Below are 17,823 nucleotides of genomic sequence, written 5' to 3' on the forward strand. Positions count from 1 at the left end.
ATGCAACAGAATAATATTCACAAAAGTTTTATTATATACAATTAACGCATAAAAACAAATAAAAATTTGGCAAGAAAGGATACAAAATGAGACTCTTTGAAATCAAAAGGTGTAAAAAAAAAAGAAACAGACATAAATATTACAAACAATCTTGGTGTAAAATTCCAAGAGTTGCATTAAAATGAGAAGTTAAAACAATAAAACATCTATAATTTAAAAAAATATACAAACAAAGGGAAAATTTTTAAAAAATTAAAACAATCCAGTTCCAGCAACAAGTGATAGGCACTCATTATCTAACAGCAACATTACTGTCATTTTACATTTCGTAACTATTTATAATTTCTAAATTTAATAACACAATTTGTGAAATAGTGACTCTAAATTTTCCAGCAATATTTATAATAAATATATGATAAAGCTTTTCAATGTTTCAAATAAATATATATACATTTCTTTGACATGCTTTAGTGCACATTTCTGTTTAACATATACAAAACCTTAGTATATACAACTCAATAATGGCACTCATAAAAACAAATAAATACAAACATACAATTTGATTCTCTCAATATCATAAAGTAAGTAGTTTCAATCAGTCTTAAAAATACTGTTAAAATAAAATCACACATTAGAAACAATAGCATTCCTGTAACAATGCATTTTTTTCCCCTTCAAATCACAACAGCAATGACAGTTATAACTCATATTGTGCTAAAAATTTTTATTAATTATATGTATTAGTTTTGAAGTCTTAAAATACTAAAGTATTTTTTTGTGCTATTATGATTTAAATTTATATAATTTTTAAAAAGTAGAAGGCTGAAAAATTTACCAGTTATAGATAGAAAATTATAAGAACTGCAGTGTTATTTTACAACAATTTTCCATTAGTTTTGTTTCCAGATTAAAAATGTTTCAACAATCATGCAATTCGAGTAGAAAGACTGAAATTGCATCATTTTTATATAATGGAAGGAATTTTTTTCACACAATTTTGAATTAACAGAAATTTGCTTTTTTTTTTTTTTAAATAAAAACTTTTTTTAGAGTTATTCTTAGTGATAATTTATACTGAGTATTATATAGATGTGATTACCAGTTACTTTAAATTAGCACCTATTATTCATTTCCACCTTAGCTTTCAGAAAGATTAGATAATGTAATTTGAAATTCATTTCACCTGCAAATTTTTATATCAAAGATAATTCATTTTTATGGTTAAAAAAATGGAAGCTCCTGTTTTGCTTTTATAATTAAACTATACAAACATGTTTATTTAGCTTAAAAGCACCAATAAATAGATTCTAACATTCAAGAATTAAAACAATTCATTCAAATCAGTTTTCTTAAGAATTCTTTAAACATTTTGTATATTGTTTTAATAAATACAAACCACGGAAGAGTTCAGGAGGGAATTATCAATATTCCCCATTAATGAATCACTTACAGAAATGCATGCTAATAGCATTTACTATCACATTCCACTAGAGAAGCTTGAAAAATAGGCTATTATAGTTTTCCAACAGTAACATGCTTCTTACTGTTCCTCTCCATATACAAAATGTAAAATAAAATTAAAAAATAAATTTCATGCATGAGATCCATTGTAACTGGAACTGTATCACAATTTTCAGATTTATTTTAGCTTTGAGAACATGTCACAGGGGCCGAGGTGCATGGAGACCAAACACTTTTCGGTCTATTGGGGGCACATGATTTGTCCCTGGTGGACCCCAATCATGAAGTCCACCACTATATGAAACACGATGGGTGAGACGATGTGCAATTGAAAATCCCCCACTACCTTCCAATTGAGTGAGTACTATAATCACTTGCCTAAAACGATGAGAAAAAAAATAAAGATGCAAGATTATTGTTGTTTTGATGTGTTAATATCACATTTAGCATTTTTCAAGTGTTTTTATACTTTAGTACAATTTAATACAACTATAAATGTTAACATTTTTACTTAAAGGTGCACAGTCTGCTTGCTGAATGACCAGAATGGAGGTTTCCAACCCTTTTTCTTACAATACTCATTTGCCTTATTAGTCCTTTTATTTTTGCCAACTTACTGTCATATCTCTCAATTATTCTTTCATACAAATAAATTTTTATAATTAATGTCAAGGACTTAAAATTTGCATGACGATATAAGAATTTTAATAATATTTGCTGCATTTATTACTATTTTCAATACTATTTTATTTTTTAATTACAGTATTAAAGACAAAAATGAAAAAGCATTGAATTAAATTTCCATTTAACTTGCAATGAAAATTAATAGTTACTCATCATAATAACCAGCTATACAAATGGAATACAATTTTATTGCAATCCTTGAACTTATTTCATGGTGCTGAGCATTATAAAATATTATGTGTTGTTTAAATCATGTTTAGTTCTCAGTCAGTTTACTGTGGTTATTTCTTTAATCGATACTTATATAAAGCTCAATGTGTATGTGTGTGTGTGTGTTGGCGCTCTACAGGCCAGGCTATTTGACCTACAGCTACCAAATTTGGTACATGTGTACCTTAGAGGTCGGGAATGTGCACCTGGGGTCCCTTTTTTGAATTTTTAATTATAATTTTAATTATCAATTAAAAACTAACTTTCCCACCAAAAAAATCTTCCATTTTCCCCACCGCCAAATGAGTAAGGCTTCATTTTTTTTTTCCACAACAGTAATGAGGCTAGGGTTAACATTTTTCGGCCGATTATTTCAAACGATTCTGTTTATTTTTTTAAATGTTTAAAATTAAACATTTATTTAAATTAAACATGCATTTAAAATTAAACATTGTTAATTAATCGATCTTTCAGATTCATTTTGAAGTACTTTTGAATTAAAATAACACAGAATAAAGGAAATTAAAAAAGTCTAATCTGCATAGCGTTACCCCAACTGGCGTAGAAAAACTCACGCATTTGCCTTACAGTAACTGGCGTTGAAAATTCACGCATTCGCATTGTGTTCTGATTGTTGACATGACAACCATTATCAACGGATGATTTAAATTATTTTTAGGTTAGTTGCATGTTTTTGTAATTAAATTGTATTTATGTTAGTTATATATTTTTTGTATACGCTTATAGTTTTAAGTACATCGTTTTTTAAGTAGTTTTTTTAAAACCTGTTTTCGACCGTTTATTTTCTTAGTGTATGATGCATTTAAAATTAAACATTGTTAATGAATCGATCTGTTCATGATGAATCTAAGAAAATTTTGTTGACAAATTCTTGAGATATTACATAAATTAAGAGAGATATTCTTTAGTGCCTATAAAGTTTAAACGCTCAGTGACTCTATCAGTAATCATATTATAAAAAAAATGCTTTGTTTCAGTAAAAAATATTATTATATTAATTGCAGATTAATTCTTTCCACTTTAATTTAAAGCATAAATTCTACGGGAGCTAACAGAAAATTAGAGATATACATATTACGTTACGACTGAAGGCCTTTATAATATTATGAGTGAATTATATGACTATCAAAATTTGAAGTTTTAAAATATTTTGATGAAGAATCTATTAAAGTAGGAATTGCGTAAAATATTTAATTATTAAAATTTAAATGAACATTAAGATTGGCAAACCAGCTGGTCGCCAGAGGCGGCTAGTATATATATAAGACGAGAATTTTCTTTCTCTAGGCTTTGTGTTCACATAAAGTACTGTATTTCTCCCCACCCCTCACCTCTAATAAATCCTACTAGATCAGTTTTTTTTTTATTTATTTTTTTTTTTTTTAATCTAAATCATTCCACATGTGCGATGGTTAGATAGATTGTTTACAAGAATATCCAAGATCTAATTATATTTTTTAAAAAATGGAAAAGCACTTTTTGATTGTATGTTAAAATACAATATTAAGCAAATCTTCCTGTATGTGAATCCAAAGTTAAAAGATTATGCTGAAGTATAGAAAATGTTATTCAAGGTATTTGGGAGAATTAGCATCTTTAAATCACAATACAAATTTTCTATAATTTGTAAATAATGTGGAAAAATTAAGTACAGAATTTTATCATCAAAATAATAAATGAGTATATTTTGAAACAAAAGTAGGAAGGCGAAACTAATTACAAAATGCAACTGTCAAGTAAATAATGATTATATTATATTATATATATATAACATAATCAATAATTGTGCTTATTTGCAATAAAGCAAATAAAGGCAATGCTATATAAAATATAACTTTAACTAACATTCAAGAATAAGTAACTCAATCATTGTCACAAGCATCACTAAAATTACTATTAATCCAGTTTCAGAAAATAGATAACAGAATTGCTACAAATTTAAAATGCTATATTTCTGTCAAATCGATATAAAATTTATCTAACCTTCATACAGAAATAAATATTATTTCACAATTTAAAAGCACAAAAGATTTATATATTTTAAATATTAAATGGTATGTAAAAAACATGGATTAGTTGTATACAGAATATAATTATGTTAAACAAATTCCCAAAAACATTACCTTAAAAATTACCTTCCCAAATTTAATATGATGCACTAATTGGCCATGCACAAAATATTAATAGTTAAATAATAATTAATAATTAAATATTAATATTAATCAATACAAATATAATTTTACTTATTTATTCCAAAAATAATGGAAAGGAGCATTAAACAGATTTTTTTGTGCAAGGAAAATTGCATACAAAATACAATTAGTGCATAATAAATATGTACAAATTTAATTTTTGTTGGTTTAATAATTGCATGTTCATAAATTTTTACAATTTGAAGTTTAAGAAAATATTTTAAAAATTGATAAAATGATTTTACAACTTAAATTTATCTTAAGAAAAAAAAATCATTGATGTGCATACTTAATTTGTATATGTACCAAAAGAAATTATAAAATTTTGGCATGTTTAACTCACTAATACTGTAATGTCACCTTTTAAAAACAATTCAATTTGGTTTTGAAATTCGTTAAGCAGAATATTTATTTACAGTAGTAACTTAAATAAAATAATAATTCACTAACCTGTGAAGTGGTGGTATGCTATCAACTGTGCGTAAAGTGGCACGAGTGGAAACAACATTCATGCTCTCAGAACAATCACATATGACTTGAATGCACCGGTCAGGAAGTCTGTTCTCCAAAACTACAACTAGGCCTGCCCAGCCTTTTGTGAGGTAATAAGCAGTCATGCCCTCTCTACCCTGTAATATGCATAATATATGCCTTGTAAAACTAGTGAATGAATGTGTAATGTAGACATTTTCTATTTGAATAAATAGACTGTGTGTAAATCTTTGAATCTTTATCACGTATTACTTAACCTTAGTATACTTTGATAAACAATTTTATAAAACTTGTATATTTGGTGTAATGATTATAAAGTTTTTTTCAAAAATTCATTTCTCTTTTGATACTAATTTATAGGATTTATACATAAATCAGAATAATAGCAGTAACTTATTATTTTGGAAATGTATCAAGGAAATATAATTATCAAGTTTATTTTTATTTATTTATTAGTTTTCTAAACATTACTTAAGCCATAATGGTTTTTTAAGCAAACTGCTTGGACATGGTCATCTATCTATTGTTGTTTCTTATGGCACTTGCCATGGGCAAGCCCGCTGTTCGAAGACAGCCGATTTTAGCCTGAGGGGGAGCGCCTCTTGTTTCAATAGTAGCGCCATTTAGGGCCAAGAGAACGACTTAGCTACACACACGTCACAACCCTTTTTACGGGGCGGACTTCATTCACACATATCATTTACTCACAGATCGTAATTTAGACCTGAATCAGAGAACGATCACCCCTGATCCAGTACCCCCAATGGTATTACTCTCGACATGGAGGACTTTGTGACCACGGCAGATTTAACGCGCGTCAGCCACCAAGCACGCGGGGAATCTTCGGCCGGCGGGGTTCGAACTCGCAACCTAAGGGACGCGAATCCGAAGCTCTACCAACCTATTGGTTTCAATTTTTAATTCTCCTTTAAGAAGAATGTTAAATGGCTTATAGTAAACTATTTGCAACAGGAAAACTTCTTATCTATCTCCCATTCCCTTCCAAAAAAGTGACCTTTAACAAATGTTCATATTACAGTAAAAATTGTGTTTATTTTTAAGGATTTGAAATTATACATTTTGAAATCTAGAGCATTAAATAATACTCCTAAACAACAGCATAATTAATATATTTTAGATTATACAGCCTTATATATTCAAATATTCTTTTGATATATTGTTTATCTTGTATATAAAAATTAAATAACTCAAATACGTACCTCATGGCGTTGTCCTTTAGCCACTGTTAGCAGAATTATTGCATCTGCCAGAATATGTGGCATTGGAAGAATTTTCTCCACCAATAAACGTTTGGAGCTGTGGATAGCCAGTAAAAACCTCGGATATTGTTCGTAAGTATTTAAACCTACAAAAATAATTGCATATCATCATATAATAACAATAAATGGAAAACTTTTCATATTAAAAAAAATTGATACAAATAACTTAAATGAAAACATCGATATCAATTAAATACAGAGTCTAAAGATATTTTGCAAACTTCAAAATTATCTAAATATTACACAAGTGATTGAAGATAAAATAGTTCTTGTATAAAAGCTCATTTTTACAGTTAATATTCTTACTTAATGTTAAGTTAATGATTTTTATCAGTTTTTATTATTAACAAATATGTAATGCACAATCATTAAAAAATTATATGCACATTTATTAAAAAATATTTTTAAAAATTAATTAAAAAATATATAGTGCACATAAAATTTTTGGAAAAGGGATTTGAAGTCATCATACAGTAATTGTTTGATAAGAGGTATATATTGAAGATCATTAGATATTTAGAGTGAAAATAAATTTCATAAGATAATTTTTATTCTTTATAATGTTTGCCACTTACAGTACAAGAACTGAAAGTTTAAATAGCAACAAAAATTGCATCATAAAAATTGATATCTAGAATGAAGAAAATCAACCAATCCATAGAAGATACGAGGGAAATGTAAAGGGTGATATGTTAAGTTATAAAAAAGTAGTGTTTAGCATAATTTAAATTGCCATCAAGATTGTCTGATTGTAGTAGATGGATAATAAGTGAATACACAATTATTTCTTTATCCAAGTCTTTGTTTTCATCTTATTGACAACTTCCGTTCAAATATAATATGTTTTCACATATCATACAATAAACAATTTAATGCTTATGCTTTAAAGCTAAACAACTTAGAATTCACATCTCATGTTATTGAGCATTCAAAATATAAAGTAAATCATAATAAAAATTTAACTGTCAGAATAATGATAAAGTAAAGAAATTCAATTTTAAATATCTTAAATTAAAATGAATAAAATTCAAGATTGAAATGCAACATATTTATTTCTTCAGAATTTTTCTTGAAATAAATAGTTTTGTGATAAATTATTTGTATCTTGACAAAAAAAGACATCAAGATTTTTCTACTTTATTTTTTATTAATTTCAAAAAATATGAAATTTGATTTGATGGTTGAAATCTGGAAAAATTATTCATACATAGCATTGAATAATCAATTTATTCTTCTTAATCTTGTCATATATATCAGGACTGGATTATCAAAAATACAAAGTATACGACTGCTTAAGTGCCTGAGAACTTTTGAAGGCCCCATAAACTCAAGAATTTTTTCCCAGTATTCTTCTAGATAACTACTTTTATGCTTTCAAATGATTTGCAAGAGCCATGAACCTGAATTTATTCACATCAAAATCAACCATCATTTAAATATCAGAATATTATTATTAAAATTCTTTTGCATTTTCAAATTCACTTAGTTTATTTCTTCTTTTTCTGTAGTTGGTTGATTAATTTACAAATCATGGCCCTTCTAATCTTTTTATTTAAGCATTTAGAACGCTTTATTTTTTGTAATTTTTGTGTATCATTAAAAACTACTTTTAATTTTTTTTTTTATCTATGATACATACAGTATTTAATTTTCTTGAATGACACCATTAATTGAATTATTATTTTATTTTGTCATAATACTCATTTGATAATAATAACTGTGCATATAAATTCTAAATGTAAAGATATGATTTTGGAAATTGTTAGGGGTAAGGGGTCCCAAAACTTGCATTGCTTAAGAGTTTCAGAGAACTCATTCCAACTTTGATATGTATTCTTATGTGACAATATATATGAAAGTTAAAATAAACTAATAAAAAAATCAATAAAAGGATTAAATACTAAAAACTATTTTTAGGTATGGCAACAACAATAATAAAAAGTCACTTACTAGTATGCCAGTGATTGAAAGCCAAGCAAACAACAATATACATTCCTGGCTCAAGCATTGCATGACAACCTACAAATCCTCGAACTTGTCTTTTACTGTGCTTAACTAGAGCTCCAACTTGCCCCCTAGAAGGATCAGAAGTTCGAAAAACGACAACACACAAATCAAGTTGGGACCTTTGTGACCTCTCAGCATTTCTATAATTGGTGAAAAAAAAAGCATTTAAAAAGAAAATTTTTTAGTACATATTCTTTTTAATAAAGGATATGGTAAATTATTAACTACTAATTACTTAAATCTCCAAAATAGGAATATACAGTACGCACCAAAATATACAGCACTAAAAATCGCGCATCTCGAACACGTGGTTGCATTTGTCGATGAAGCATAGTTCCAGCTACATGTGTTTGCAGTAGTGAAAAGAAAGTTGTGTTGTATATTTTGGTGCATACTGTACTTCCAAGGGGAAAATTTTTAAATACTATAAAGAATTACTTTTATGCATGATAAATATCAATGTGTACTCTGAAAAAATTATGAAATCTCAATTGGTACTATTTCCAGATTCTATTGGGCAAAATGACAACAAAAATGTATCATTCTCCTGCGAACAAAATGGACCAAGTTTTAAAATTCAGAATTCCACAGATTGCTCTGTTAAATATGATAAATGGGATTAGATGATTCTATAAAATCTATATTTTAATAATTTTATTCAGCAGTATATTTATTGATTAAACCATAAAAATAATTCTTTACATTATTTAAAACAATTTTTCTACAGGCAAATACCATTTTGTCACAATACCAAATTTGGACATCTTGTACATAAATGTAAAATTTTCACCTATATCAGCATTAAATAAAATTGTTACTTAAAATTTTCTTTCAATTAATGATGTATGCATAATAAAATATATTTTACTATGCATACATTTTTTAGATCCTATTTTTAAACACAAAATTTACATGGTAGATTGAATTTCAGAGATATGAAATAAAATTACACATTAAATGCAAACATTACCTTTGTCCTTCTTGGAATAAACTAAATTCCACTTCTGTTGCATCAAGAACAGTTAGTGCTGTAACAGCCAAACATTCTTTATCTGTGTGAGGTGGTAAAACTCCTTGAAGACGTACTTCATTCCAGTCTGATTTTACTTTACAGATGTCAATACAATCGAAGTACCTGAATGAGAGGATTGATTTATATTATTTGAGCAGAAATTTGTTTAAATATTATTACTTTACACTTCAGAATTATAATCATAGGGTTTTCAGATCATACTTTAGAACATCTTGGAAAGACATCCAAAATACTCCTTCATCAGCTCCATGCGGGATCAGTTGTTCTCGCAACTCTGGAGTCCACAGCGGAGAACCATCTGACCAATCTCCTCGCCATGAATAATGTCCCCAAGGATTACGTAATCTCACTAACCTTCAATTTGAAAAAAGGAGGGGGGAAAAGAAGAATATTCAAAATGTAGTGTTATTTCAAATTAATATTTATTGCATTATTATTTGCTAACTGATATGCCCAACATTACTCAGAATTAAAATACTTTTTTGTATAATATCTTTCATATAAAAATTGATATTGCATAAAATATTATAATACACATGATTCTTTTATTATAACACCATTTGATTGCCTGATTCTAGACCTTAGTCATTTGTAATCATTTGAAGAAGAAAAGTATATTAGTTGCTTATTACACTTTATTAGTTGTTTATTTCTTCCAAAAGATACAATATAAAAATTTCAAAAAATAATGGTAAAGTAGATAAGAATCTTATTATTATAGTATTTCAAAATTCTTAGCATCAAATTGCAAAAGAATTGATAACAACTAAAGAAAAAAATTTCATAAAGGAATTTGGTATGATTGGAAGCTAAAATTTAAAAAGGGATTAAAATATTTCTTATAAAATTATTTGATCAAAGTTATTATAGAAAAACAACAAGATTTAGATCAATTTTTAATTAATTGAATATTTAATTTTTTTATTCTTTGAAAAGTTAATAGTATACTTTCACTTGTTTTAAAGAATAAGTGTGCAAAAGTTTAGTTGAAATCAGTTGTTTAGGAGAACATATAGTACATACGTTCAATTACAATAATGATTTGAAGAAACAGTCAAACAGTCTTTGATTATTTTTATTTTTCATAATTACAATAAACTAATCCAATTTGTATTTTTTTTTGTTTGTTTGTTTGGGCTATGGCAAAAATAGTGTAGTGAATCAAACAAGAAGGCAGAAAGAAAAAGAGAGAGAGAGAGAATGCAAGAACATTCTTAATCTTTGAAATGAGTTTCTCACCTCAGCATTTTGATCAAATAGGGGAAAAAAAATAGCTTGCACAATTTAGAATTTAAAGTTACAACACAGATGAAATTCAAGGGATTAGGAAATTATTTTTAGAGCATAAATTTGAAATTATTAATACAATATAAAGTCACAATGATTTTTATTTATATAATATTTAGATTCTAGAAAAAATTCAACTAAGAATTACATTCATCAGCGAATTCATTTCGAGAATTAAATAAATTCTTCACATCTCTATTTTCGAACATTGTGACAAAAGTTAAGACAATATTAACTATAACAGGCAATAAGCAATCAAAAAAATTGTATAACAAACAAAAAAAAATGAAAATAAATTTTGAATTAATAAATCTCTCTTCTATTGAAGGGAATAAATGGAACTGGCCTAACAAGTTTTCTAATTCTTAAATAAACATAAATAAAATTTCAGAAATAATTTAATTTGTTTGGATCCTATGTATATATATATATGCACACACATATTTGTCCACCCAGTTAAACAATATTTATATACATTTCAAAGGGAAAAAAATATTTAATTGAAGTTTTATATCACATAAAGGGAATACTATATCAATGCAATGGTTATAAATTAATCAGGATTGTAATGAACATATGTATAAGTGAGAAACAAATATATTCCACACAAATATTTTAAAAATTTGATTCATATAAATATGACAAAATGTTCAACTGGTTGTTGATGAAAGTATCAACAAGCTTAAAATCCAGCATTATGGCAACAAATGCTTCAAAAAATTTAATAAAAACTTAAAAATCCTGAATTTAATTTTGTTTTTAATCCCTTTCTTGAAGAACAAAAGCAATACACATTTTTAAAAAAAATTTTCCACATTGTTTATTCAAATATTACGTAGTTTATATAATATTTCAACATCTTTCTCCTCATATTTGATCATAGGTTCGATGTTAAAATGCATTTACAAAATTTGTGTACGTAAAAAAAGAAAGCAAACAAAATGCATAAATAAAAATAGTTTCAATAAAAAAAAGTTCAGGTACATGGAAAATTTTAACAAAGCATATATCTCATTTCCACTTATTCGAGTTTTAGTACAAAAGAACATTTGACACATCCAGAATGTGTCAAATGTTCTTTTGAAATGTTCTTTAAAATAATGTTACAGTCTTACAGAAGGAAAAACAGTCACATAACAGAATATGAAAAAAAAGTCATTTTAATTTCAATTTAACATATTGCATTATGTTATATTAATCGAATCACACCTTTAAAATAAATTATTTATTTTGGTCTTTCAAAATCTGATAGTTTAACTGAAAAAAATGTTTAGCATAAATTTCTCCTTAAAGGTCAAATTAATTGCTAACAGCTATCTTTAGTTTCCCTTTTTAATCAGAAGTACTCAATACTGAGTTGATAAAAGTTTGGCATATGCTGCCAACTCCTATTTTCTGCTTCGAACATTTAACTGATGCCTTTGATATTCTGTGTTCCTCTCTAATGCTCATAAATGGAATGTTTTCTAAAATATTCCCCAAATTCTTATAATAACCAAAATTGATTCAAATATGTATGTCGAGCTTTAAATAAAAATGGATTTCTGGATTGATAAGGCTAACAAATCCTTTAAAAACATAACTAATTTTTAATAACACTAATATCAACACTATACAACTGATTGTTATGTATATATAATATATATAAGTTAGATTTCCTTTCACAATGAATAATAGTTTAACCAAATATTATTTTTCCATATTGAAATTATACTGTAAAATACAAAATTTTACAGTTATTATTATTATTATCTTACCTCAGTTCTTGAATACTTTGTACATCTAATACTGAGTAAGCATGTCTTGGTCGAAGACCAACAGCATGATAATCTTGATCATTAACTTGCATATTTCCTCCACCACAAGAGGCACCCATCAAAAACCTACATAATCAGAAAAATAAATTATTTTTAAATTTTCTCCGATATTTTCAAGTTTTGGATGATGTCGAAAACAATATCCTTACATCAATAATATTTACTTTATAATTACAAAATGTCAGAAAATTCCATTATCAACAGTAAAGTAATGAAAATATCAATTTGTATATAATCATATAAAAAAATATGATTAGAGTAGAAATTGCAGAAGAAAAACCACAGCAAATTTAAAATAAAGAGTTAGTATAAAATGGCTTTGCTAAAAAAAATTATATAGATCATTTTGGGGGGCAAAGAGAATATCTTTTCTCAAGGGATGTTCATATTTTTACCAGTGATGCAAAAACTCTAATACCTGATAGATTACTGAACATTTTCTGAAATATCTAGATTTTCACAGAGTCATTCTGTGAAATTTTGAAATATCCTGTATAATGCTTAAAATATATATGTTTATTAGCTTTATCATTAAGAAATAGCAGAGCAAAGCAAATAAATATTGTTATCAATATATTCTACATGAAAATCAAATGTGCATTTTTTTTAACCTTTGATAATAATTTTGTTTAATCTAAATATTAGTAGTTCTCTGCTAATTTCTCACATTCTGAAATACTAAATACTTTATAATACTAAACTGTTTTTATTATATTTTTCATTAAATTTGCAAATTTTTAAATTAATTTTAATGCTTTATAAGCTAGAGACTTGATTACAGTTTGGAAAAAATTAACTGACAGTAAATAGAAAACAGCAATAATTTTAGACAATACAATTGAGAATGTATGTTCACATGTATACAATAGTTGCAACTGCAACCTTAGCTGGATTAGTTTTGTTGCATATAAAAATGTAGAAAATCACACAAAGTGTTATGAACAATTTTTAGTAACACCCTCAGTTTTTATAAAAAATGAACAGTTTTCACTATTTTTAAACAAAAATATTCATTTTTTTTAATATTAGGTATTTTAAAAAAACAAGTTTAATAGTTGCAACAATGTTATAAACAAGTGACATTAACTTTTACAAATAATGAGCTTTTTAAAATTATTTTCTAGAATTTACACGGTTTGTTTTGATTATTCAATTTTTAATTGATTTAATCCATTTTTAAAGCATGTTTTTGTTGTTTTATACAATAAAATAATGATGGATATAGATTAATCACTACATTTTCAACTAAGCTAAGTAACAAATTTTTCATTAAGGGGCTATTTATTTCGGAAAATTCTGTTCACGAAATTGAAATATTTCAGATAGTTTTTGTTTAAAATTCAATGACAGAAAAAAGCTGAATAAAATAAAATTTTTAAGATATAAAAATTTGAAAAGGTGGTAAAAGATTATATAAGTTTTACATAAATAACAACTGAATCTAGACTTAAGATATATTTTCAATACAAAAATAAGAGATTGCTATTAACTATTAGCAATTTTTAAAGGGACACAAAAATCTCTAAGGAATTTTAAAAATAGTTTTAACCTTTATTGCTCTTAAAACAATATTTCAAAAACTAAAATCTGAAATTCACAATACTTACCCAGCATCACGACAGCTCAATAATTGCACCCATATTAAATCATGATCAATACCTTCCTCATTTGGGATAGATGAAGCTATAAAAATAAATTGTTAAAAAATCATTATGATGGTTATATTTTATGAAGATTTTTACATCCTAATATAAAAATATAAATTATTTGAATTATAAAACAATTTTCTAAAGTTGCAATAATGCACACAAACTTACAATCAGAAGCAAGTATTGTTGAATCCAGGTACACTATAGAAACATGACATTTATTTTATTTGGTATCAGAACTCATTAATTCTTCTAGCCAACTTCAATAGAAATGGCACTTTTCAAATGACACTCTTTTGCTCCTACTATCATTTCTAGAATCACTTTAAGAGGCATTTGCTTGATCAAGAATCATTGTACTTTTCAAATATGAAGTACATTCACATTTGTATGAGAAAAAATAAGAAGGGATTCAAACCAGAATAATTAAGATATGAAATCAGTCTGATATTCCATATTCTAATACTTGCTACTTTATTAACTATTTTATTCTCACTCTATTTTATTCTTATTCTTACTCTATTTTATTAATCCCGTCTAATAAAATTCAAATAAAAAAGTTAACAAAAATAGCTATAAAAGCGTAGCAGATTGTTAAGAGCGAGGATAGAACCTGGGACTTTGTGGTTCGCAGCTGAGTAACAAGACCAGAAGACAAAAGTAATACTCATGTCTCGTAGCTGTTATCTATCTGGCTTATAAGATTTCACCACAGTACTCTCCCACCAGCAAATTGGAGGTGAGACAAACGACATGGCTGCTGATTGGTGATATATTTAGCTGTTGAGTCTAATGCCCCTGTACCCATTTGAATATTTAAGAAGCACCAAGCATTATGGCGAGCGTGTTTGGATGAGTGGTTGCTGATGCTGCTGTGCCAAGTCAGTCTGCCAACTTTGTATTGCTGCATCAAGCGAGTCTGACGACTTTGGGTTGCTGTGGGTAGATGGCGCCACAACAGCTGTACGAAGGTTGAAGGTTCATCGTCTGAGGTCACCAATGTAACGGATTGTTATGAGCGAGGATCGAACCTGGGACCTTGTGGTTTGCAGCTGAGTAACAAGACCACAAGACAAAAGTAATACTCATATCTCGTAGCTGTTATCTGACTTCTAAGCTTTCATCACAAAAGCCACACAGATAATTCTAGTTAATAAGGACTACTAGAGGAGGGGACAGAATCTCTCGAAATTCATATGAAAAACAAGGTACACCTTATGTGCTGTGTAACAGTTTGATCTTGGAGCATATAGATTTTTACAAAAATGGTTTCCATAATGAGCAGATCTTTACAAGAAAAGTAATTGTATTTATTCTTAAGAATAGAATTTAATCTTACGTTGCAAAGGTATACTTTCACACGGAGCACCAGTTAAAGTAGACAATCCTTCAATAGCACGACCAGATACAAGAGCTTCATAGCAGCCATGAAGTTTAGCAACAGCTTTTTCAATTAAAGGCACCCATAATTGTTTCCTTTTGGCCTGAAAAAAAAATGAAAGATACTGACATAAATAAAATAAAGAAAATCAATAAAATATTAAGTTAATACCATTAGAATTTATCCGAATTAAAAAAAAGGGATGAAAAGTGTTTTTATATACCACAATTATAAATATAAAAATAAATTCTATATAAAAATAAATTTTATATATATTCTATAAAATAAATTCTATATATTCTATCTGTAATTCTATATATATTTAGAATAAATTTTATGTATTACGTTTTTTTCCCCCTTTTTTTCTTCCAGTTTTACAATTTTGTCAATGATCTGGAGTGCTGACTAAATAGCAAGATGTGCAGAGCACGCATGCTTGGCAACAAAACAATGTTACAATGATGATTATGTGAAATATACAACAATTTGGTTGGTGACTGGTGTCAACTGTTACAAGAGCCATGATGGCTAAACATGCCAGATATATAGTATAAAGGTTCTCAAAATGAAAAGTAGTTTGCTTTCAAAATTACACCAGCAGTAACTCGTGGTTATGGCAGCATCAATAAAGTCAAAAACAGACAATTCTAAAAAAAAAAAAAAAATTTATCTAAGGCAACCTTCCAAAAAATATAATTGTGAAAACAGAATGATAAACATAAATCATTATTTAAAAAAATTACCTTAGAATATAGCAGTTTACCACGTGAATTACAAGGCAAAAGGTCATCTACTAAAACAGTAGTCCAACAACCATCTTTACATAAACGCACTTGGTATGCTCCTTGTGGGCATATAGTTCTAGTAACCATCACCTGTTCTACTAATTCTGGTTTCTCTGCTAACACAGCTAATGCACTTAACAGCCAACAATTTCCAAGAATACCTAAAGTAAGCATTTTAACATTCAGTACATCAATTTCAAAATATATATTAATTGGTTTGCTGACATAGAAATCATACAGATAGAAATAATTACTAGTTATATTAACAAATTATTCTTGAATATTTAAAATTATTCAAAAGCACATTAAAAAATATTGAGCTATTAATAAAAAATCAGTTCTTCAATATTATATGCAAAGAGAATGCAAAGTAATGAACAGCATAAATGTACAATTAGTATTAAGTTCTTCAATCACTATACATCCAGTTCATTTATGAAATATAAACTTCACAAAAACATAACTACTTAATAAGATTTTTTTGAAAGCACTAGGAGATCACCATTACATTTTTACTTGAAAAAAAAATGCGAATTCAAAAGCTTTTTTTTTTTCCAAATAAATTTATGAATGAAAAGGCCATCCAAACTTTGCTATATAACGAGCTTTACATGTTTTATGTTGATTTTCAATAATAAATCTTCCAGACAAAATGAAAATATATAAAATAATATAATCAGAACATTTTTTAAAAAAAAAGCTATTAAAGCTTGAAATAACAAAAATACACATATTAGGTCTTAAATAATGCAATATCCGGACTTACGCTACTCAAAATTTAAAATAGCGTTTCTTATTTTCCCGAATTTCTCATTTTAAAATATAATACAAATGCAAAATTTAGAGAAATAAAAAAAAAAATTATCCAGTATTTTTAAAACAGCTGATGAAAGTAGTCATGAAATAGAAGAATTTAGAGAGCAAAGTAATTAGTAAAGATTTTAATTGACTATTCAATTCATAGCAAGGAGATGACATCCGAGGAGTTTAGACAAACTCGTTAGCAAATAACGATTATAAAAGTCGAAATTGCAGATAAAGATCCAAAAAAGTAAATAATTGCATTGTGAAAGTTCTCTGGCTTACATGAGAAAGGATTATAAATTAAGGAGATAATCTAATAACAAAATTGCTGTTGTTTCCGCTTTTTAAACACATAATATGCACTATTTTATATCGATATATTTCAACATTATATTTTTTATTGCACGCTTCTTTCCAACATTTGTTCCCCTGTCTATGCCTTCAATTAATTAAACCCTTAACCGTCGTGTTCATGTCATATAGGCATCGAATAATTACTTTTCAAACTTACAATATATCGTTCTAAGATGCTGTAATTCGACAAAATAATTGCGCCTACTCCACAAGCTCCTCAACTATTTTCTAGACTTTTTAAAAATTGAATTAGTAAGACAGACCCTTCCCGAATTGGAAAGTGTCATGTAATTAGATGATTAAAAAAAAATGAAAAACTAGAGGTTTAAAATGCCTATGTATTTATATGCAAAATCACATCCCGAC

At 27.2% G+C, this 17,823-nt stretch overlaps 1 protein-coding gene across 3 annotated transcripts in view; it reads right to left on the reverse strand.

Annotated features, from left to right (window-relative positions):
• Positions 1-11: 11 nt before the first annotated feature.
• Positions 12-17,823, reverse strand: part of LOC129962638 (calpain-D-like) — a 50,502-nt gene continuing 32,690 nt past the window's right edge. For all 3 annotated transcript variants that reach the window (XM_056076500.1, XM_056076501.1, XM_056076502.1), the window contains exons 4-13: positions 16,258-16,460; positions 15,473-15,617; positions 14,092-14,167; positions 12,425-12,550; positions 9,582-9,734; positions 9,318-9,482; positions 8,291-8,487; positions 6,281-6,426; positions 5,019-5,197; positions 12-1,839 (exon numbers count right to left, since the gene is read on the reverse strand). In XM_056076500.1, the coding sequence (XP_055932475.1) occupies positions 1,662-1,839; positions 5,019-5,197; positions 6,281-6,426; positions 8,291-8,487; positions 9,318-9,482; positions 9,582-9,734; positions 12,425-12,550; positions 14,092-14,167; positions 15,473-15,617; positions 16,258-16,460 (1,568 nt within the window). In that variant the 3' untranslated portion in view covers positions 12-1,661. The remainder of the gene's footprint in view (positions 1,840-5,018; positions 5,198-6,280; positions 6,427-8,290; positions 8,488-9,317; positions 9,483-9,581; positions 9,735-12,424; positions 12,551-14,091; positions 14,168-15,472; positions 15,618-16,257; positions 16,461-17,823) is intronic.

The sequence above is a fragment of the Argiope bruennichi genome, chromosome 3, assembly GCF_947563725.1.
Source record: "Argiope bruennichi chromosome 3, qqArgBrue1.1, whole genome shotgun sequence".
Classification (NCBI taxonomy): Eukaryota; Metazoa; Arthropoda; class Arachnida; order Araneae; family Araneidae; genus Argiope; species Argiope bruennichi.